This window comes from Homarus americanus, unplaced genomic scaffold (genome assembly GCF_018991925.1).
Source record: "Homarus americanus isolate GMGI-L3 unplaced genomic scaffold, GMGI_Hamer_2.0 scaffold25013, whole genome shotgun sequence".
NCBI classification, from domain to species: domain Eukaryota; kingdom Metazoa; phylum Arthropoda; class Malacostraca; order Decapoda; family Nephropidae; genus Homarus; species Homarus americanus.
Window position 1 is genome coordinate 5,066,647 of NW_024722158.1, and position 23,127 is coordinate 5,089,773.

General features: G+C 34.1%; 1 protein-coding gene across 6 annotated transcripts in view; it reads left to right on the forward strand.

Moving 5' to 3' along the window:
- Positions 1–22,621, forward strand: part of LOC121862138 (sodium-dependent neutral amino acid transporter B(0)AT3-like) — a 71,047-nt gene extending 48,426 nt beyond the window's left edge. Inside the window, exons 4-11 of one of the 6 annotated variants that reach the window (XM_042360163.1) lie at positions 1,250–1,360; positions 1,940–2,181; positions 2,633–2,816; positions 3,362–3,563; positions 3,944–4,266; positions 4,575–4,775; positions 6,445–6,551; positions 12,903–22,621. In XM_042360163.1, the coding sequence (XP_042216097.1) occupies positions 1,250–1,360; positions 1,940–2,181; positions 2,633–2,816; positions 3,362–3,563; positions 3,944–4,266; positions 4,575–4,775; positions 6,445–6,537 (1,356 nt within the window). In that variant the 3' untranslated portion in view covers positions 6,538–6,551; positions 12,903–22,621. Of the gene's footprint in view, positions 1–1,249; positions 1,361–1,939; positions 2,182–2,632; positions 2,817–3,361; positions 3,564–3,943; positions 4,267–4,574; positions 4,776–6,444; positions 6,552–7,375; positions 7,403–7,861; positions 7,966–9,335; positions 9,379–12,902 lie in introns of those variants that run through there. The other 5 variants (XM_042360161.1, XM_042360159.1, XM_042360164.1 and 2 more) reach the window with 5 other exon arrangements.
- Positions 22,622–23,127: the final 506 nt, after the last annotated feature.

A 23,127-nucleotide genomic window follows, 5' to 3' on the forward strand; every position in this document is an offset into this window, starting at 1 on the left:
AAAAAAAAAGACTAATTTAGTTATAAGTATACTGTATAGTTAATGTACTGTACCTATATATACACCTGAACTGCATTGTACATTGTTTTGAATTAAATTATTTTCATATACAATACCTATAGAAGTACAGTTGTACCCCGCTTAACGCGGTCAATTTAACCCACAGGGTACCGCGTTAAGTGAAAACCGCGTAAAGTGAACAACATAACATATGGGATTAATTCCAATAGAGACTGGCCCGACCCCCAAACTCCACTTTTTGACGACACACAACTATGTTGTAGTAAAAATATTATCTTAACTTTATGATGGTATGCACACACAATTAATAATTAAGAGAAATATCAATAATATTAGGTTTTTTAACACTTACATTAGTAGAAAAGATGGCTGGGCACACGGGGATGGGCGGTTGGTTCGAGCAGAGGCAGATTATTGGCCTTCACCTGTATCACTTGTATCAATTGTATCACTATCCACCACAGAGGCTTGCAGGGCCTCTTTGTCAAACCCCTCAAAGTCCATATAAGTCCATATCCTCACTATAATTATCACTATCACTGACTTGGGCCGGCTGTGGTGGGTGGCGGGTGAAGAACTCGGTAATGTTTTGATGACTGGGCGACCTTGTGCGCATCGTGCCCGCGCCGCTTCCCGCGTATATGAGTAGATGAACCGCGTTAAGTGAAAGTTCGGTTCTGGCGAGGCACCGCGTATATGAGAAATCGCGTTAAGTGAAACCGCGTTAAGCGGGGTACAACTGTATACGATAATTACCTGTGCAGTACATATGTTTGGTATTGACCTAAATATGTTGATGATCTGTTTTGTTTACTCTATATATTCAGGGAACAATAAGGTGTTGTGCTACACCCAGGAATACATACAGTACTGTAGTAGAAACTTGTCACATTTAACATCTCTATAATTATAAAGTAGATGTCCTTGGTTGAACTGACTCAACACTTGACTTCACATTCTAAAATATTTATAAGGGTTTGGCACATATATCATTTGTGAGTACTGTACTGTACCTGTATTGCCGAAGAAGAGTTAAGAATAAATTTTATAGTATGCTAAAATTAAAACAAAAAAAGAGATTAAATATGCTGATGATTTAAGAAATGACATGTCCAATATGGCCCTGGTGTTTTGATACACTATGTTCCCTCTCTCCCAGGTGCTGATGAGAACATAATAAGTCTGGGTTGTTTCCTTTTATTAATTACTGTTATTGTTGTTCCCATAGGTGGTCTACTTCACCGCCATCTTCCCCTACTGTATCCTCGTCATCTTCTTCGGTCGAGCTGTCACGCTGAAGGGAGCCTCGGAGGGACTTAAGCACATGTTCACACCAGATGTAGGTTCATTTGTTGTGCTGTAGAGTAACATTCCTATTTTCATTGTGTATGTATGACTTACTTCAAAGATTTCCCTGTAATGTGTGAATAAATTTGTTATTCTATTATTCAGGCAGTTCATATATTATTCTGCACTGTAGGTAAATATCCCGTCACTGCCATAATGCAAGTGAGAAGGAAATATTTCACTGAAATCATTTTTGTCTCCTGAAGGATATTGAGAAAGGTCATAACTGTGGCGTGGAAGTCGGGAGTATTGGGCTTTCATTGCCAATCCCTACAAACTGAGGAGAGCATATTTTTTCTTGTTTTAGTACAACAGTCAGTATATTGTTGAAGGTCTCCACCATCTGCATTAAACTATCCATTGAGTGTCTCCGTAGGACATCTAAACATTTTATCTTTTTGGCTGTGAAGATCAGTTTGGAACTTGTCTTTTCATAAACTTATTTGGATTCACTACTTGATAATGGTAGACTGTTGGGAGTCTTATATGCTTAAACTTACATGTTACATTATCAGTAAAGCATTTTCTTTTTGTTGTGTAACTTTAACATAGGTTTATGTTATTTGTACAGATGACCAAACTTCTGGACCCAACTGTTTGGATGGACGCAGCTTGTCAAGTCTTCTATTCACTTGGACTGGCGTTTGGTTCGCTTATAGCTTTTGCATCTTATAATCCCATGAAGAACAACTGCAAGCGTGATGCCATCTTCATGTGTTTTATCACAGTTTTCACCGCCACGTTTGCTACAATAGACATCTTTGCTGTACTTGGCTTCAAAGCTGTGGCCAACTATGAGAAATGTGTTGATCAGTAAGTGGTTTCTCCAGCATTCTCTTCCAATCTCTTCCTATTAGAAAAATACATCATTATTACCATTTCAGAAGATTAAAGTTTTAAGATACTTTATGTAAAAAGTGATTTGCATTAGGCTTGTCAGTATTTAGAAGGTCTAAAATTTTGCATGATTATTACTTTTAAGGTACCGTACTAAGATATATTTATGAAAACAATTGCAAGTAAAGATCACTGTCATACTATCCTGATCTTATAACGTGGATGGAGATGAAAGTTTCCATTGAGTACAGTTATTAATACTAAGTCATTTGCTTATGATTGAAAAATATACAGTATATTTCTTGTTTCTTGGTATGAATGTTTTGTGTATATATTCTTCAATTTTAAACTGTGCACATAAAAACAGATCTGCAGTATTGTATTATATGAAACAGATTAAAGATACAGCATTTCCTCCATTCTTCAGTAACATCAAGAAGCTTCATAGCATCATGGATCTTTTACCAACACACCCCCAGGAAGTCAACATTACTCTGGAGAACTACGAAGAGCTTTGGCCACAGGTCTACTTGCCCGCTATACAGGAATTTTATGAAAACAAGACTCACGAACACATCAAGCACTGTAGTGTTTCTGATGAACTCAATCAGGTAATACAAAAGGATAAGATAACACTATAAAATATGATCTGTTGTTCAGTCTAGTTGTAGGTGGATATTATTATAGTGGCATTTCTGAGTAGTATTTCTTGCCATTTTTAACTTTTCCTTCCTGTTATACATTTCATTTTGAGAATTTTCTTCATAACAGTCCAGTAAATTTTATCACAGTACTCAGTCAGCTATTGTACTACACTAGGAAAGGTATTTGAAACCACAGCAAAAGTTTATCAGGAATAAGAAAGGCTTAGGACCAAGAGGATTTGGAGAGCTCATAATTTAGGTAATTAATCAGTGTTGCTTCTGTCAGGAATATGGATACTGTACACTATTATTCTGTTCAAGATGGGAAAGTAAGGTATATAGTACTTGTAGACCAATGATTTTATGAATTTGGGAATAATTAATAAGTTTGTTCCTGTATAATGGTTATTTATGGTATAATTTAATTGATTTTAAGTTAATTTTTATACTATTAAAATTTTTAAATACAAAATTGTGTATCATATTTTCTAAATCCATTTTTCTCATCACAGGCAGCTGAGGGCACAGGTCTGGCTTTCATTGTATTTACACAGGCCATCGTAGAGTTACCAGGAAGTAACTTCTGGTCAGTTTGTTTCTTCATGATGTTACTTGCACTTGGTCTTGGGTCACAGTTCGGCACGATGGAAGGAGTTATTACAAATATGTTCGACATGAAGGTGTTTGCCAGAGTTCGGAAGGAAATTTTGACAGGTATTTCCATCATGTCTTTTTTATGTTCTATTCAGTTCCCTATTTGTGTGACTTTATGAGCATGAATAACCTATGATTTACAATATTATTTAAGTCTTTGATAATGTGGATTACTAGATATTGGAAAGAGATCACATATACAGTAGTCAAGCATTACTTTTGATTTGACGTGAAGAAAGTTTAAATATGAAATACTCTGGATATTTCTCCACCAATGTTGTACACTAATACACTGGGTCCATCCCCCATATTGATCTAATGGATATTTCTATGATCTTGCTGTGTTATTGAACAAAGTAAAGGTAAAATAATTGGTATGTGAAATATTAGTTAAATATTTCTTGATATTTTTTTTATAAACTGATAAATTTTTTCCTCAGGATGTGTTTGCTTATCCAGTTTACTCTTCGGTTTGATTTTCTGCACGGGTGCTGGCGAATACTGGCTCGGCATGTTTGATACTTTTGCTGGCTCCATGGGCTTGATTATGATCGCATTCTTTGAGACAATAGTCATTTCTTACGTGTACGGTCACAAGAAGTTTACCGACGATATTGAGAGGATGATCGGCGAACGACCCGGGCTATACTGGCAAGCAACGTGGCGATTCATCTCCCCCCTTACAATCTTCGGACTGGTAGTAACATGTCTCTACTACAGAATCGCTCATCCCCCAGATTATCCCGCCTGGAAAATGGAATTGGTAAGATGATACCATACATCTCTTCCTCAGTTGTGTTGCTACCTCAAGTCAGATTATTTACAAGAGGGGTTTGTTCAGTCATAACATTTGGGAGTTTGATATAATCTTTGCTTTGGCATGAGTAGTCATGTTTGTCAGTCAAAAAGTACATGAGGATTATGTCAAGTGTAATTTTGTAACTTCCTGTCAAATTTGGGAGTATAGTTTTTTATTTCCCTTAATTTTTTTTTAATTTCCCATTGATACTTTTTTCTTATAAGTTAAGTACAGTATTTGAGATGTGCCACAACAATTCTACACTCCCACAGGGTAATGCTGTCAGGGAACCATATCCAGGATGGGCTATGTTTGTATGCCTCATACTTCTTATGGGTGGCTTCCTTCCCATCCCCATTGTTTACTTAATGCGACGTTGCCAGTGCATCCGCTTTGATACTGACATCCACCAGGCCTCAATCAAGAGAGTGGAAACAACTATTTCTACACAAGGCATGATCAAGGGTGAAGAGGTAAGTTGATCAACTTTTACATGCATATAAAATTGTCTGAATTTGGGTGATTGCTCATATTAATCAACAGCTTATATTTCTGTTGTTGTTAGTGTGTGTATGGCGTTGGTATTATTTTAGCCTGAATATTAACCCCAAAAAAGTTTGCACAATGAAGTAGTGGACAGCCCATTGAAGCAGAGCCCTAGTACAATTATTTTTTTCAGTTTTCCCTTCTTCGATGACTATGTATTGCTACTCTATATTCTATACAGTATGGTTATTACTGTCAAAAAGCAATGTTTTCTTAACTAAGGAAACGTTTTAAATTAGTTTCAATACATTATTTGTAAGTGCTAAGATTTCTAAGGTTGGTTGAAGGAACGTAAGGAATTCAAGAGGTAAATCCTTATATAGTTTAAAGAATCAGATGTAAAATGTATTGTTTTTCTTTTTGCAAAAGTGTAAAGTTTTAGTAGGTAATTATATGAAGTTTGGAGAAAATTATATAGAAGACAATTGGCAAGTGTGCTGGAAATGGCCGTCTCATTTTTAAATAAATTTAACTGTTTTGTTTGCAACTTAGACTCACTAATAATGTTTTTTTAATAGTAATTTATGTAGTGTATTGTTATGTAGGTGATATTAAATTGATGTGGAGTAGAGTATGATGAGATGGTGCTCAGGTAAGGAATGAATGATGAATGACAGTGTAGTGAAGAACATTTATTATACAAAACACTCGCTACCACATGAGAGTTAGTGCAAAATGGTCATCAACCAGCCATAGATATAGATTTAGAGTTTTGCTTCATTTTTTAAATAATGATGATAACAGACTGAATCTATTTCCTAGTAAGCAGTGTTCAGTCTTTTTACAGGACATGAAGGATCTCTTATCAAAAAGTATATCACAGACAATACATTCATCAAGGAAGCTAGTTTTACTACTCAAGTGGACATGTTAACTAGGTGTTTTCTGCTACAGTACTAGTGGTTATGAGATTGATCAGTTCCTGAAGACAATGTCCAGAGATAGTCTTTTAATTCCCTCAACCTCTCAGAGAGGAAATGGTGTACGTAAATGAAAAATAACTGTTGGGTATCTTATTACAGTACTGAGTTATAAATCCTTAAGGTATTCTAATTTGAGGGATTAGGGGAGGAATTCAGGGATAAAATTATGAGGGGGATACAATTTTTAAAATTAGAAGATGGAGTTTTAGGGATGGACTGAATTAATAGTTTAAGGCAGCTGAAAGTCATTCAGGTAGTGATAAGGAGGGAATGTGTAATCAGGAAGGATGTCAATAAGATTGAGTGAGCAACGGCCAAGATTTTCCTTGGGTGTTCATGAACTCTTGGAACTTGGCCTCATTCACTCTGGGAGGAATTCTCTTAAGTATTTCACTCACAGAACAAGATTTTATGGAACATAAGGTGTAAACTATGATATATAATGGCAGATTGAAAGAAAGATTTTACATCTGATTTCCAATTGTGCAAGAGCTTAAGGTCATACAGTATATAATGGATTAGATGCTGTAGAGTAGAAAACTAATATCCATCTTAAATGTTATAAATATTCTTATTTAATGCGAATATGATAATTAAACAAAGATAATATGAAGGCTTGTGGCCAGATCTTCCATCTGCAGTGAGTACAGTATGTACCAACTCTCTCTTACAGTCAATGCCTCGAATCGACACCTCTGATAGCGAGTGGACACGACTCTTCATTGATAGGGTAGATTCATCCCAGAGCCTTGATGACAACCTCTAATCAAAGAGGTTGAGGTGTGTGGGGAAAGCTGTAGATGATAACACCTTAGTAACTTTTTATACCAACATAAAATGTGTGATGTGTTTGCCGAGAAGTTTTTTGTGAAGTGCCGAACTTACAGAGATTTTAGCCAATCAATATTGAAAAGTTAATAAATGTCTTTCAAACACTAAGCAAAAACTCTTTGGGTGTAGGAACATAATTATCTTCAAAATAATCTCATAGCAGGAATATTTTGATGATTGGCCATTGTAATTTGGTTCTTCACATGAAGTAATTTGTCAAGTGTTTGCTTCAAGTGTTTTAATCCTAGACTTGCTTTATTGTGCCAGTGGACTCTAGAAGTCATGAGACATTAGTGGGAGGCATTTTGTAAGATGGTTTCATTAATGCCTAATAACACCATGTTTTTGGGTGCTTTTTTCTTGTGTGGCTTAATTTTTGCTGAGGTTTATCATTGTTTTCTCATCTATACAGGATTAATAATGTTACTTTTACTGATACTTCAATGTACATTTGTGCATGACTATATACATACTGAGCAGAGACAGCCAATGTCACATTTTTTTAAATTTAAATGTTACTACTGTTATAACATAATGTATTTTTGTAGTCAGCACACAAAGAGTACATTGTGACAGTTGTGTTTTACTCGCAAAGTAAAGGTGTGATCTACTAAACTAACAGTTAAACATTAAAATTAATTAATCTTTATTATTGTAGATTTCATAAAAAGGAAATCTTAGCAGATGTTCAGACAAATTTCTGAAATCATAACCAATTATTTGTGTGATGTGTGTGAGTTAATATATATATTTTATACTGTCTTTACAACCAGACTTCTGGATAGATTAGTATGAGATTAAAGATGTAAGTACCAAGAATAATCTCTTGGAAAAGGATAAGACTAATTTCTTTCCTCTTTCAAAACCCAAATAGAGGAATTTGGTTCCAGTATTGCTTTTGACACTGGCATCAACTAAACTATTTTTATACTAGAAACACGTTGCCTTTCCCCTCGCACATTACAGCATGACATAAAATCAGTCTTTTAACTGATGCATTTCACAGCCTTGAACTACTAACTAATACCCCTCAAGCATTCATTATTTGTGTGTACTACTTCTTTAACTATAATTTCCTCTGAAGGGATATTATATGACGATACTTGCTGAGTGAAAGCTTTCTATTATCTCACCTTCATATTAACATCTGCTGAATTCAAACCTCATAGCTGAAAATGTCTTCATGGTTAGTATGTTACGATGAAATTTTCTTTAAGTTTTTTCGTCCTTTACTAACAATCTCTTGAACTCTACGGCAGCAAGAGCAGACTGAACAGTATCAGCAGACTCGAAACGGGCTGTGTTCATGCCACTGGCTGCATGGGTTAGGCAGGAAATACAGTATAGAGGTAAACTAAACAAGGTTAGATATTGCCACGCAGGTGTGCTCACTGTTGCTTCCTCCACACGCACCGCCTCAAAGAGCTTGCTGAGTATCACGCTACCCGACTGACGTTCTCTGTACCTGTGTGATTTTCTCTCAGTCATTTATCTTACCATACACACAGCACACTTCTTACAAAAGCATAGTATTTGTATATTAAGATTACAATTGTTTACTCTCATTACATAGCATATACAGTAAATGATGTATCGTTTTGTTTTTATATGAAATGGTATCTCAGTGTGTATGTTTGTATGTATGTAAACAACTGCATGATAAAGTGAGACCAATTTTCTGCTCTCTTGTCTGGTCCATCTTTTTCCAATTTGCACTTACTGTACTTGGCTATTGGGAGCATAACAAATCTGAACCTCACTCAGTGAAAGTTATTTGGGAAATTTATTCTGAATCTTTATAAATTGTACAGTAGTCGGGTATTACAGTAAATAATGTATCAGCAGTACAGTACAAAATTGATACTGGATCTTGTATTAATAAGTGACTCCTTGACTATTATTAAAATTTACAAAAAAGTTATTCAAAATTACAAAGTTGTTGTTATAGCTTAAATAACCAATAATTCTTACATTTAAAATCATATAATCATAAATTGTAAAGAATTTTTTTTATTCTACCGTCTAATGAAAGTACAAGTACATGTTTAAGAAGGGAAAATCAGTACAGTAACCTCAGATATTATGGTAAAGGAGTTTGGAGTATTTTAGAATACAGTATAACATAAATACCTAATACAGTTTTCTCAAGTTGGACTTTTTGTCATATTTAGGGATTTTGTCACATGTGATATTTAACCCCTTGTGTATGGGGTCTACTCTGAGCTGAAGAAAATTGTTGGACATTGCCAAATAAAATATTAAAAGTGGCATACCCATAGTGAATGAGTTAATCTTTAATTAAAATAACAGTTCACAGGAAATTATTATTGGAATATTGGAGGAAAGAGCAAGTACATGGATCACAATGTCAATTATTTAAGACATATCACATTTTCAGAATGTTCATTGATGGTAAACTATTAGTTTTTTTTTTACTTTATACTTAATACCCGTATATTAAAATTCATCGTAAAACCAAAATCAAGAGATATGAAACAATAAGAATGAATCCAATGAACGACAGTGGACTAGAACATTACTGTCTTTATAAATTACCAGGAGTTTGGGTCGAAGTTATAGGCATTGATCGTGGGTAAAATAGTTGAGGTGCGACCATAGTGAGCGTTACCAGAATGTTGCCTCGTCACCTCACCCATGTTGAAACCAGACAGGCCTTTATACTTTTTCTCACCACTAATAACACACTCTCCTTTTTCTCAATTTCATGCACAGCTTCCACGACCGGACTCAGGGATTTGGACTATATACAAGTCCAGTGAGTAGAGAAATATTTCAGCGATAATACTTCATACATTGGCTTTTAGATGTTCTTGCTTGGCAGTCTCTTCATGATTATTATTAATCATGTTACTGTATTAATTTCATTTAAAGATATGGTACTTCTTAAGCAGAAATCCACTTACAGTATCGTGTAATTGATGGATAATATTATCTTGAATTTTAACTCGGTGGAAAAACTGCCATGATAAATTTCCTGTATAAATTTGTTCAATGTGTCAGATTATTTTTTATACCTGTACATCAGATAATGAAGTGGAAGTTGCAACATCTCTTCCTCCCCCTCTTCCTGCATCTGTTCATTCTCTCTCTTGTCACTGTGCATGGCATATTATCAAGAGCATGATAAAATATTATTTGTTTTCCTTTCTGTGTAGGGAATGAATATTTATGCATCAGACATTATAATACATTAGTACACTCTTACAGGCCTGTCATTTCTGGAAGGAATTGTTTTTGAGGCTGATAATACTAATATCTTAAGCAATACAGGTCACCAACAGGTAACATAAGTGATTACAGTACAGTACATGCAGTATTACAGTACAGTATAGTATATATAGAGTCTAATTGATGGTGAAGATTAATAAGGTACAGTAGTCATACAGCATATAGATGATAAGGCTTGTGTTATTGTGAACTTGTAGATTAATGTGGATATAGATACAGCATTTATATATATATATATATATATATATATATATATATATATATATATATATATATATATATATATATATATATATATATATATATATATATATATATATATATATATATATATATATATATATATATATATATATATATATATATATATATATATATATATATATATATATATATATATATATATATATACTGTATATATATATATATATATGAAGTGAAACTTCACATACAGTACTAAAATTCCTAATAATTCAGACAAATGTACAAAGTTTGAAGTTCTCTACAATTCCTTGATAATATGACTTTTCTTTGAGTTAGACAATATGGTTCTAAATTTATCACATGGGAATTGCTTGTTTATTCTGTTTATTCCACATATGGACCCAAATGCTTTATATGCAGTTCAGTCTAGCCTCAGCATACCTTTGTGGTGTGCTGGAAATTTTGCCCGATTTTGAACTTTTTAGCAACAATTCATGTTGAAATATGACCACTGGCAGATCACTGTCAGACTAACAGCCTCTCACCACCCACCAACTCTCTCTGCCACACATTCCCTGCCCACTGCCCCTGTCTGCCATCCTACCTTGCCCACCACTATTCACTGCCAACCTACCTTGTCCACCACCCCCTTCTGCCTTATCTATCAGCATTCATTGTCAGTTTTATTAAAATCAGTTTTTGTTTTGCAAATGTTTTGGAAGTCAAGTGTAAATTTTATTTTTGCATTTTGAGTTAGTGATGTTTCACAATGCTGTTCAGTATTAGTAAATGAGTGGCTCCATAGCTCAGTTGGTAGAGCATTTCCCCCTGTGTGTTTTAATAATCATGGATTTGATTCCTGCCCAGAATGGAGGATTGGGATCCCTCTTTGTACATTAGTCCTTGTTCACTCTGTATAATGTAAGTACATATACCGTCGGGGGTGTTTACTGAAGGTGGAACAACTGTATGTCAGGACTAGTATCTTGCCAGATGGTAGAGTAGCCCACTAGCTGTTTCATGCTAAGAACAGGGATCATCAACTGTGTGGCTACCTTGAATTATAGCAGGAATAACCTTCTGAGTTTAAAAACAAAAATTACATTAGCAACCTGAAAAAACCAGTTTGTTCCATAACCTTATGTAAATTATTATTTACATATGAACTTTCCCAAAATAATAATTAAGTACAGTACACCACAGGTCAGATTTAGTGCCTTATTATCAAGCCTAAACATTGATGGTGATATAAACACACGATCTTGACCACCCATACAATATTTATTCTTTAAATTTAGAAATACTCAATCTAGAAAACCTTGTGCAGTATATTTATAAAAGTACTGTATTGTGAAAATTTTTGCTACTACAGGTAGTTCTGCTATAACGCGATAATTGTGTTCTTGTAAAATATCGTGTTATAGAAAATCGCGTAATAGAAATAACAGGGCTTATGGAGAAAATAGGGTTAGGTGCAGATTACTCGAAATCGAAAAAATTTAGTATTTAGCCTAACACAAAGGATAGCACAGTCTAAATAAATGTTACATTCATATCTAATAATGAAATCATACAGTAAATTTAACACTTTACCTTGAAAAAATATGAATGTAACTTGATGGGGGAGAAGGGTGATTTTGAGGTTGATAACATTGAGCTTCTCTTCAAGTGTTATATCCTTTCTTTTACGATAATCACCGGGAATTCTATCATCAGAGCGCCTTTTGGAGACATTCTTCTTTACCATATTCACAGTTAATACCACAAAATTGGAGAAATAGTAAGCAAAAATCGCGTTATAGCAAACAAGCGTTCGCGTTATACAAATATTGTTCCGAATTCATAAATCGCGTTAGAGCAAATTCGCGTTATCAAAACACGCGTTATAGCAGAACTCCCTGTACTGTAAGCTAGATGTACTGTATTTCCTTTGACTAAATTATTACTGTATTGTAATTAATCCACCATTAATAGTATATGTAAGAATTAAAAGTATTTATATGCATTTAGATACTTATAATATATGTTAGTGATGCATTGTTGTAAGTTGCTGTACTGTTATTGTAATTTAAGATGAATTTCTAAATGATTACAATATATCTAGAAAGACTGATTTTTTCCATGTAGTGTATTTTGTTATCATGTTTTATTATATAGTACTATAGGCTTTATGTGCAGGTATTTGATATGTAATAGAGTAGCAAATGTTTAAGTAGCAGATATTTATGTTTTGAGGCACCAGTACAATGAGGTCTGGTTGCTGGTATTTTGGCAGACATTATAAGAGGCAACATGAGGGGTGGAATGAAGAGTGATGTAATGCAAGTTTGGTGGATAATGATAAAAGAAAGCAAACTTGAGATGAGCCAGCTACTGTTTGTAAATGACACTGCCTCATAGGGTGGTTCAGAAGAAATGTTACATATGTTAGTGTTAGGAGAAAGTTGATGGTGAAATTAAGCTAAAGTACTGCATGTAGTGATAAAAGTAAGTTAAGAATAGACACAAGGAGATTAAAATATTAGCTTTAAAGGAGATAGAATGGAGGAAGTTTAGTGTTTCAGATGTTTAGGAGTAGATGTGTCAACAAGTAAAATGATGAACTGAACCACAAAGTAATAAAAGGAGAGAAAGTGATAAGAGGATGTTTATGCATACATGTAGCTGCTATGTAGGAAAAATATTGATAGAGTCTACAGTATGATGATTAATAAAATTTAACTTTAGTGATAAATTTAGATACTAATATACTTATAGCAGTATAGGTTGATAGATTTAAAATCTAGAAAATTAGTTTGTGACATTAATAGAATTATAAAACATTTAACTTTGAATCTTCAATTTCAGCTTGAAGAGTACCATGACTCTCCTGCGGGTGAGGATGATGATGATGATGGAGGTCTTACTGTTCCAGGTGGTAGATTCCGCATGGAAGTGATCGACTAATGTTCAGATATGATAGATGTGAGGAGGAAGCCTAGTTACAGCAAATATTGGGCTTGCCGAGAAAAGAAGTGCAAGGCAGCCAGTGACAAAAATTTCAGCATTAACTGTTTATAATGCTTTATATATATCTGCTACATAGGGGAAAATATCAGTATATGAAGCATAGCAAAGCTTAGTGCCAAATTAAGCTGATTAAGCATTGTATGTACAGTGTTAGGGGTCTAGATGAAAATCAATTTCTTTACCAGTGCATGTGTAAGATACAGACTTCAGTATTCCGTGGACTGTGGACATTTAATACTGTTAGACATCACCGATTTCTGAAATACAGTGCGGAGTAATTTACTGAAGAAAAAAGATATTCTATTTTAAAGTTTATGTGCATGACATCATCTTTTTTCATAAGCTAACTATAAATACTGTATTACCATCGTCCAACTTGCATCGACTCATCAGTAGACTCTTAATATAAAGTAGTAATTCACTATAGAAAGTCACACAATTTATCTCATAGTTCTGGTAGAGATTTTTTATTAGATTTAGTCCAAGTGCTCCTCGGCGAAGTAATATTTGTGGATTTTATTCACTAGATTCTCATGAGAAATGAAAGAATGCCTCTTTTACAGTTTTTATTGGTCAATATTCCTTAAACTATGGTCTATTATTTACACTTCTACTGAAAAACTGGCATTATGGATAAGTTTCTACAGTACTATAGGAGTGTCTCAAGTATTATTGATAAGCACCCTAATGCATTAATTCCATTACAGTTTTAATTTATTTAGAATAACAAAGATATTCTAGTGGTTGTAAATTTTTATTACCATTATTAGTCAGGTCTTATTTAACCCATTACTGAACCCCCATGCCTCAAACTCTGAACTCCATATGTAGAAAATAATGGAGCCATATTTCAGTGGTGAAAGCTGAATATTTTGGGGACTCTAATATTTAATTTTTGAAAACCATTCATAGGTATAAAATTATAATGGAAGATAACCCTTTCACGAGTACTGTACTGTCTGCCGCAGTGCCCTTCATGGGTACAGTACTGTACTGTCAGCAGCATCTATCACTGACTTTTCAAAATTCACTCCACCCCATAGCTGCAACTGGCAGAGTCATTTCACGCCTACATTGTTACCACTTGAGACTGGTATCATCGTCAGAGAATTACATGCTCATATTCATCTCCATATTTAGTATCTGGTAGGATAGGACAACTAAGGTACAAGATTCTGTTTCTCAGCCCAGGTGCTGCCCACCCACACTCACAGCCAGTGAGTCTATGAATCAAGCTGATCACTGTTTGTTTACATACCATTTCTCATCATTTGTACCTCCAACAAGGATAAAAGAAATCCCACAGAGGCTGTGTTTTGTCTGAAGCAACACCAAAACAAGGCTGCAACAATGCAGACACACCCAGCTGGGAGGTGAGCCTGGGAGTGAGATTATGAACCTTGGAGAAAGTAGATACTGAGACAGCAACACCTGGTTTGTGTTGTTTGTTTCCCAAGATGGTTATTTAGGTTAATAAATCAAGTTAAAACCTTTGGATTTTTTAATTTCCTTAAAAAATACTAATCTAGTGCCTAGCCAAATTTTTCTTGTAGTGAAAAGACAAGAATCATGGCCCCTAATGTAAAAGTTATGAAATATGTTTTCTTTAGCTGGAGATATAGTTCTGATACTTTATGTATAGTGAGTTTGAGGTGTAAGGGTTCAGTGATGGGCTTAAGACCAGACTACAGTACAGTAGTTTGTTTTAGTGCAGTGTAAGATGTAAACTCACCACAGTAAGAAGAAATTACCATAGCTTATGTCAGTGTTACATAATAGTAACACAATAACTGGAAACAAATACAGGTACAATACTTAGAAATTCTGAAATTATGTTTGTTTATCACATGAATAAACAATATTTGTGTTCTGTGCATATAACAAGTAACAACTAAGAGTGGAATGTTGAGCTTACCTGCTGTAGGTGATATATATTACATATGAAACTTGTAACTGTATGACAGAATCATTATGCTGAAAACTGTGTAATATACAAGTAGTTAGCTTATTAACTCTCACTGAATTTGCATCATAAGTTTAGTGTTACAGTTGTCAAGACATCTGAATTACTGTACTTCATTATTTCCTAAGGACTAACAAGTGTCAAATCACATTCTGGTAATCAGAGTTTAAAAAATCAATAGGAAATGTAACTGTACTGCTGCTGTCATGCAAGTTGCTCGTGGTAGTCGACCAGATGCATTAACAATCTTTTCTTCAAGCAAACGTCTGCTAACAATTTTTACTGGTTCTCATCATGACATGTACTGTGTATACCAAGTGAATGCCATCAGCCAAGAGCCTTTTTCTACTAACAGCTTTACTCACTTTTAAGTAGAAGATAAACGAATAATTTGGTACAAGATGTAAATCTCATGTTGTTGGTAAAGTAAAAGCAATTTGGGTTATTTCTTCATCATATGCCTAACTACCTGATCTAGTTTAACTATGACAATCTTATGCCAGTCATGTTAAAAATATAATTAAAAGTATATATGAAGTAAGCTGCAGTAAATGTCAAATTAAATTTCTGATGTTAAGTAATTTCAGATTTAGCTTAGAGCATATTTCATTAACAAAGGTAATTTAATTAATTGTAAAAAGCAAAGCTGCTTTGCTTAATCTGTTAACTGTAACTTAACTTCCTTAAAGACCTCAGACTCGCATTGTCTTCATTATGACTCGTGGCAGAATGTGCCTTTTGATGATTCTGGAGTAAACTAGTTTGTAGTGAATCTCACTTTCCCAACAGATTACATTTATTCTTCAGTACCCATCTCAGGTCAAACTATGGATAATAATATAGCCTGAGAGACTTCATAATTATGATGGCACTTCCTTTTAATATAATATTATTTTTTGCTTTGGGAGAGACGGTGAATATTCATAATTATGTTCCTCGGCAAAAAGACAAACTTTTATCTGGCTATTAATCGATGTGTGTATATATTGTGGTCTCCTGCCTAACACTTAGAGGAGGACAACACATGCTAAAAGCTTACTGAACTTACTGACTGTCTCTGTTTCTTCACCAAGATCTAGCATTGATAGGTAAGAGCACTGTAATAGGCTAGAGAAGACAGAAATTAGTAATCTTTAGGCACTGAGGATGTTTACTTCTCCACAATATGTACTATACTATAATTATGGTCAAATCGAAGAACCTTCCATAGGAGAAATATATACTAGGTTTCTGGGCAACTACTATAGAAACCAGTACATATCGTTTTTGGTGTTATTACTTAGCAGGGATCACAAGTTCAGAATCTATACTGTAACGAGCAATATAAAACTATACCATACGGGTTGTTTTCCCCGATTGCTACAGTTTTGCTTATCACCAGACAGTTGATATATTATTTTCAATATGAATGTTTCATGAAAATATTCCTTAGAAATTGTATTGATGTAGGAGCCATATTATCACAATACTCATTGATTTAGATGATGGAGTGATATATTTATTTATCTGTTTTATATTATTGCTCCTCTTCCATTTTTGTGTGGTACTGATCAAAGGATATTAACACCTCAGAGAAGGAGGTAAAGGAAGGGGGTAAATAGTATATAACAAGTGTAGAAAGTAAAGTAAGAAGAAGGGCTAAGTAAGAAATACCCTCACAGAGATTTTACTTACAGGAAAGTAGGGTAAGCACATATTTTAGAACATTAATTGAGTTGATTATTTCTCAGTTAGAGGTTCAGAGTCATCAGAGGCACGGTGTCATTGGTAGGAGTGTAGGTTTATGTACATAAAATATTGTACAGCAGATGTGTAAATAATCATAACTCTTAATCACTGTTCATGTAAAGCCAAAATTCTGAAAGAATGTAATAATGTCACAGAACTGTAAGTACGGTAAATTTTCTAATTCAATTTGCTTTTTGAATTCTTTTACTCTGAATTTTATTTTTCTCCATTTACAACAATTATTGGATTTTGTTACATTTTAATGTCACATAGCAATTAATGGTCATGTGAATACAGTACAGTACAAGTACCAGCTATCTTAGCAGTCAAGTCTTTTGATTTTTTCTTCTGTTTAGATATACAGTATAGAAAACTATTTTTGTGGTTGCCAAATCAGTGTCATGTATATATTGTGTAGGAACATCAGCTCTCTGATCTGCTAAGTTTAAGATGTCATTTAAGTGTTTGTGATGTGAATTTTTAAAACTGAAAGAAGAAATTTTTAATTTTTTACCCAACATCATAGGATATAATGTCCCAACCATTACAGTGTAACTCTTTCACTTAATGACCATCATATATTCTCTCTCATCTCTCATACAGTATTGGACTATATATGCAAGTCAGTGTAATGCAAGTTTATTTTTTTAACAGAATCTCAGTGTTTAGCAAATTTTTGTATCAGATTTTTTACATTTATTTGTAACAAAAGGTCACTTATTCATATGTACAGTATATTGTGTTGATTATTATTTTTTGTATTATTTCATTGATTATGTTAAGAAAAAATCAGATGTTAATAAATTAATTAGCTATTTTGTTATACTGTACTGTGGTGTTGTAACAGTACTGTATATTATTCTGATGAAGGGCAACACCATTATTTAAAAGGTTTTGTAAATGACTCATTATTGTTGAATGTTTATTTCTTGTGACTGTTAATGTAGACTTGTTACATACAGGTGATAATTGACTTTGCTCTTACTTCAGTGCATCAAAAGTATTTTTTTTTTTATATTACTTTTGTACAGAATACATTCTGGTGTTTATCAAAGATACAATTTTATTTCTAGGGTGTGAGTCATCAAGCTGAGTTCAGTATCAGTTCTTGGGACTATTCAGTGATACAATGAGGAAATTTTTACACTTTAGTTAGTTACAAAATATTATTTTACAAAAAGGTTCACTATTATTAAGATTAATTGATTAACTCTGCCATTGAGCATTATACATAAATATTATCATTAATGACTGTACAATATGGGTTAAGAGGACAATACAGTATATCTTGATATATTGTCATGACATAATATGACATAAGTACAACACCTGGTGACATTTTGATGTCACAATCAGGTGTTGTTAATACTCCTATGCAGTTGATGCATCTGAACTTCAAACAACCAAGGTAATAATCATGATATCTGTTGAATACAATGGACTAAACCTTCATTATGCCTGAGACAGTGACACCTGGAGGACACAGAAAATAGCAAATACAGTACTCAGATAACTGCTGGATAACCACCAGTCAAGGTATCATAATGTGCAAGTGACTCGAATCTATCATCGTTCTGTCTCTCCTACTTTTGTATTTGGTGGTTCAAGACACACACAGACACACCACCTCAAAGAAAGGAGAACAATTGAGTTAAATAGTGTAGGACAAGTACAGAATGGAACAGGGAAGGGCTAACTAAGACAATAAGTTGAGATTGTCATGTGGCCTTGTTCATGTAATTAAGCACAGTATTCATACCTGGTATATAAACTTGTCTTAGTGGTATTGAGTACAGAATTTGCCTTACAGTATTATGAATCCTTCAGGTGAGGGTCTATGGTACCTGTTTCTAACTTTGCAAAACAGAAAAATAATAGAATATTTCTTCTCAATGGTATACATCATCGTGGGTAGCTCCTTATTTAAACACAATTAAAAAAAAAATACTGAAAAACATCATCTTTCCCTTTCAGCTTGGTGATATTATTTTTCCCTAAATAGATCACTGAAAATAATGTAAACTGGCAGCAAGTTAATTATTTACAGTATGGAGTTAATATATATGAATATCATGGATACCGGTAACTTATTGTTGTTACTGTATTTTCTTTTGTAATCTTCAGTTCAACAGGACTTGAAATCTATACTGTATCAATACAACTCATTTTGTATCATCGAGTCAATCAAGGTTCGTTAAGAGTGGACGTTTCTGTGCTCACAAGTGTCACTGTGTCGGGGCTGAGGATCAAACTTTACTCATATATATTGTCTGTGTTATATGGAATTTTGGGGGATATATTTATTCTGGTACTGAAAATTAAAGGGACATTATTATCATATGTGACTGAGGTGGAGTGTATTTAGATTGATCATATCAAAAATACTACCAATTTATATGCTTCCTCAAGAGGTGTAGCTCAAGAAAAATTATATATACCTTATGAAAACTTTCATCTATTTCAGTAAAAAAAAAATTGTGCCTTTTTGATTGTAAGAAGTTTATGGTTATGCATTGGAATAAATATGCGGTCAGTTGCTGTATTATTATATTTATTAGGTCATTGGTAGACAAAATTTTTTAATAGAAAAGGGAAATTTGAGACTCTTGAGAAAGCTAAGAATAATTTGTTCATCGCTCAATAGATGCTAGTCGTCAGTTATGTTTATTCATTCTTTTAAACCTTGTGCTTCTGTGAGAGACAGGGCAAATATTTTAACAATATGAAGACTTGTCTTTCTATAATGCTGGTGTGGCATTAAATTTAGATTAAACATAAAAATTATTATTTTTACTTTATAAAATATAGTACTACAGTATTCTCTTAAAGAGATGGTTCAAGTCCATTGCACTACTCACACAGGGAGAGGTGTTTTGAGTGGCTTGTTTGGTCTGTGAGTTATTTATATTAAATTTAATAATCACTTTAAAGAATTTAATTTTTTTTAGCCATTCAAAGAGCTATTAATTTGGTGTCATAGACATGAAAGGGGCTTAATTACTTTCATTCAGAATAAGTTAGATTCCACTTACCCACATACAGTATTTTCCAGGATGTGTCATTGTTCATTTGTCAAAATTTGTTTGCTTTCTATTTATATGTACATTGAGTATACTGTGTATATATATATATATATATATACATACACACAGTATAGAGAAACTCAGATTCTTCAAAAGTATAAATTCTGAATTGTGATTGACTGGTCATATATATGTGATTAAAAGCTTTGTCAATCAAGCATGTAACATATATGACAATGAATACTGTAGTGTGAATTAATGTTTTAGATCATAGATTCAACAAGCAAATTCATTGTTATATTTTAAAATGGTCTTATACATATATATAGGAGAGGTTAACACCCTGCATTACACACATGTATTGGCAATAATAACTCTGCCAAGTAAAAAGGTACAATAATTGCAGCACCTCATGGACTGAATATTTATTGAAATTGATTCAGTGAATTTGTGTCTGACTCTATATATTATATATGTATATATTTGTATATCGACCCATGAAGATGCAGTTAGAAAATTGTTATGCTGTTTTTGTCCATAGTTGATTGTGCATGTGATAGTACTTAATCAAGTTTTTAATTTAATTGTTTTCTAAGGAAGTATGTGATGGATGTAGAAGTCCAAGTTACTATTGAGAGAGCTTCAGTGCCCGACAGAATGGAATGTTAGACATAATACTTATTACACTGTGTCATAATTCAGCTGGATTATTTAGCATACTTAATATTTTACTTGTGATACAAGACAATACTGTAATTGCTCTTGACTTTTTCCGGAAGCCATAATTCTCTATTGTATAAATGTTTATACAGTAATCCGTTTTGTCAAACATTGATGCTTTCTAATTCTAGTGATACAAACCAACCGGGAAAAATCATGGGAATATGCATTGTTAACATATGGGGTTCCTGAGACTATTTTTATAATGAATTGATGTAATTACAGTACAGTATTCATGTATATCTGCAGCTTTATCTTTTCCATGAACTTAAACTTGGCTGTCTGCAGTTTATCACAATAGTTAATGAGTGAAATTATTGCATGTAATCATTGTTTGAGGAACTCATTTTGGGTATGAATGAAAATATAGAATTGAAGGAAAATATGCATAAGGTAAGGGTCTGAGGTTGAGAAATGAAATTAGGGTAAGGGAAAAGAAGTAGCGTGGAAAGTGAAATATGATGTAGAGCGAGTGACACAATAATCAGTAGCTCTGTTGGATGAATGAACCATAGAGAATGAATGTACTTAATCCATGCCTAGGATTACCTTCATTTCACTCATCAGCAATTTCCAGAGTTTTTTGCTTGAGAATATACCACCACTTGCCTGGGTCCTCGGCACCTCAGAGCATGTTGTCTGTTGCCATGAGCCTTTGACTATACCATGATTGAGAGAAGTAGATGATATAGTACAGTGGTAGATTAAGAAGGACAAAAAGGTGAGTAACTGAATTTTTTACATATGGAATTTGTAGATTATAATCACTGTATCCGGGATATTTCATGAAAATTTTATTACAGTATATAGACTAGGTTTAATTTTCAACACAAAACATACTATACAAAAGTAAAAGATTATCAAAATTAAAATTTTTTTCATGATTTGTCTTAGACTTCCATATGATATTGCATTTGTCTGGTGAGTTTCATACTGGGTCTTATTTTGTCTGTGTGATGTGAACACCTAGTTGACTTGGCTTGTGTGGAGCACAATAAATTCTCTCAGTTTTCTTAGTTATTATCTTCAAGAGTGTGCAGTATCACCCTTGATCAAGATGTTTGGAAAGAGGCCAGAAATTACAGGTGGCAGCAGTAGACCTATATAAGTCTGTAAAGCCATCACCTTGAATATAAAACTGAATATGTTTCTGGTAGTTTAATGCTGATGAAAAAATTGGCCAATTGAATTTCACCCCCTGACCTGCTCTACCACCTCACACACTACAGTTAACTTTGTTTCTGGGAGGTTGAAAAAGTCTGCAGACAAACTTATTCATGAACTCTAGGTGATAGGTGCCCCAGGCTCACAGAGTTGCTGACTCTGTTGGGGCAAAGTAATATTTGTGGTTCAGGGTCATGCAATTTGCCTTCTCCTAGTTTTCTTCTGAGCTTGCTGCCCTTCCTTACCCCAGCTGCACTCTGAGAGAGATAAGTAGATGCCAGGGAAGAAATACATGTGTAGTTCCTTACCATTTGTTTGTCATACTTGCAGGAGAATAGTGTGATACCATCTGGATTTATGTTGTTTGAACCATAGAGTTGTGGTTTGTATGTGGTGGGCAGCTGTGGTGGTCAGACTCCTTGTGATGATATCATTAAAACATCAGAGATTATAAAATACAGGTATTGCTACCTCATGATTCCACCCACATATCCCAAGATGGTCTGATTGGTCATTGATGTAAAAATTACTTTGATCTCATTTCATTCAATGGATTGGCAGACTGCTTGTCACAAGTCATGAGGTAGACTTGTGCTAAATAATCTGCTTCCTATCTTTATCCCACTTCAAGCTTTGGAATTTAACTTGTGTTTATTTGAAACAGGTTTATGTATCCTAATACAGTACAGTACTGTATTATTTTACTTTATGTGAAATTTTTGTGCAAGCTTTTTTTAAAGATTATTATGTGAGGTTGTATAATGACTGGATGGTTCTGATTAATTCTGTTATTTTACAATGATAATTGTGAATGTCACAATAAACAGGGAACCTTAATATTGAAGTATTCTGCAGATAACTGAGTTGTGCATGGGAAGATAAATCTGTAATGAATTTGATGTAATTTACAGAAATCTTTATGGTTGTTGAAAAGTGTGAAATACAGCAGTTGTATATTCCATTAGCATTTTCATTGTGATATCCTGTTGTGTAATATATAACTCTTGATACAGTATACAATACAGTATATTTTTTTAAAGATTCCCTCACTATCTACAGTTCTTGTAAATTGAAAAGGCAGCGGCGGAGGAGGTGGTGTAGCTTGCTGCGGCTGTAGCTAGAAGAAGAGAGTTGGTTGGTGAGGATGCTCAGAGGAGGACAGCTTGTGGGTCGCCATGCTCGTCGGCGAGCATGGCGACCCACAAGCTGGTCCTCCTCTGAGCATCCTCACCAACCAGCTCTCTCTACATCACGCTTGTAACCATGCTGCCTTCCCAACACCAAGCTGCATTGTACATCCAATACAACATGTATACAGAGAGCACATTGTGAGTTTCCTTTCTCCGTCCCATCCTGAGTGTGAACCAAAGAACCCATACCCCACAAATGGTGACCCCGGAGTGACCAATTGTAGCGTACTGTATGTGGCCAGTTGTCAATTATCTTAGTATGGGCACACAAACGT